Source organism: Oncorhynchus nerka, linkage group LG20, assembly GCF_034236695.1.
Source record: "Oncorhynchus nerka isolate Pitt River linkage group LG20, Oner_Uvic_2.0, whole genome shotgun sequence".
Lineage (NCBI taxonomy): Eukaryota > Metazoa > Chordata > Actinopteri > Salmoniformes > Salmonidae > Oncorhynchus > Oncorhynchus nerka.
In genome coordinates, this window is record NC_088415.1 from 83492785 (window position 1) to 83494489 (window position 1705).

The 1705-nt window shown below is 43.6% G+C and overlaps 1 protein-coding gene across 1 annotated transcript; it reads right to left on the reverse strand.

Moving 5' to 3' along the window:
• Positions 1–276: 276 nt before the first annotated feature.
• On the reverse strand, positions 277–1473 carry LOC115103290 (transcription factor Sox-14-like). The gene has a single exon (XM_029624136.2). The coding sequence runs from the start codon at positions 1130–1132 to the stop codon at positions 398–400; it is 735 nt and encodes a 244-aa protein (XP_029479996.1). The 5' UTR covers positions 1133–1473; the 3' UTR covers positions 277–397.
• Positions 1474–1705: the final 232 nt, after the last annotated feature.

Genomic DNA, 1705 nt, shown 5'->3' on the forward strand with positions numbered 1-1705 from the left:
TAGACAAATCCAGATTTTTGAAGGCATATTGACAATTGAGATTTAAAGTTTGGTAACAGCCTTTTTTGAAATGCCAAAATAACCTAAATCATATTTCCCAAAAATATTGCCCTATCATCATAAAGTTAATGAAGTAAACACAACAAAAATACAGAACGAAAAATCCATATAAATAAGGAAAACCAATCAAGAATGAAAATGTAAATTCATTTAGACCTATCTACAGTAAATAAATAGATATATTCAGTTTTACCATAATCAGAATCGGTCCTCGTTGCGCGTGCGTGGTAGATATAGCCCATTGCTCACCTTGATGTGAGACAACAGCAAAACTATTTTGACAGTTATGATGTGAACATTCATGTATTTTATTCACATGCGTTTTTTCTTTATGTGGTCACACACTTGAATGTGGTGAACAGGAGTACGGGTCTATGCCGGCCATACCTGGAAAAAGGATGTATGCAACCTGAGGCTGTAAACCCGTCGCCGACCAGGTGCCACAGTTACAGGGCAAGGCGTACCCCGGGTTCGTGGAGGACGGGTGAGTATGAGTGTGCTGGCTGGGGCATCCCAAACTTCCAAACGCGCCAGTCTGGTATCCCAAAGAGGGCGCATAGGACAAGCCGCTGGCAGCCAGAGCGTGGGGAATTTCTGAGATCCTCTGGACAGCACCGGTACTGAATTGACCTGAGTCAAGGAGCGAGTATGGTGATGATATCGGCGGCAAAAGGGCTCTAGCTTTCTCAGCGGAAGCCAAAATGGACTCCGTGGAAAATCCTTTCAAATGTTCTGCGTCCCCGAGGAAGGGAAAGGGGAAAAGGAACCGGTCCTTCTTTAGCAAGCTCTTGGGTTTGCGCCGAGGTCTGTACTTGTAGTTGGGGTGATCTTTCATGTGTTGCGCGCGCAATCTCTTGGCTTCATCAATGTATGGTCGCTTCTCTGATTCGGAAAGCAACTTCCATTCCGCGCCAAGTCTTTTGCTGATTTCAGAGTTGTGCATTTTGGGATTCTCCAATGACATCTTTCGTCTCTGACCGCGAGACCACACCATGAAAGCGTTCATGGGCCTCTTTATGTGATCCAAAGGTTTTGCCATCTCAATAGCGCACGGTGAAATGCGCATCAACATCAACCAAAGTTATAAAGATCTATAGATTTAGTTGTTGGTATTCAGCTCACCAACTGCTCATGCTCCTTTAGTGTGGAGATGTGGCACAGGAGAGAAAACGTAGCCTATCCAAATTGGGTAGGATAATTAACAGAGTTTAAAGATAAAAGTTCATACAAATGCCTCTGTTAAAAAAACACGACTAAACCCGGTGGCAACTGGTGCTCCAATGCGAGTTGAATCACTTGTGTGTTTCTCCAGAAAAGAAAGCTGCCTGCAATGCAAACTCAAGAATGTGAAGAGGCGCGTGAATGGGAGCCAAACGTAGTCAAGTTCAAAGGTATGGATCGAGCTGTGTAGGTCTGTGCGCAACCTGACAACATCATAGAAGTGTCATACTCAGGCAAGCCAATCGGAGGATAGAAAGCATTGTAATCCCTTTCCTAAAAATGTAACCTATGCAACCGGTAATTTGGGGGAGAGGAAAGCACTCTCTTTTTTTGTAGCCTTTTTTGCGTTCCTTTTGTTTAGAGTTTTTCACCACCAGCAGATAATGTATTCTGAATTTGGAAATGTATCTGGAGTTAATCTCTC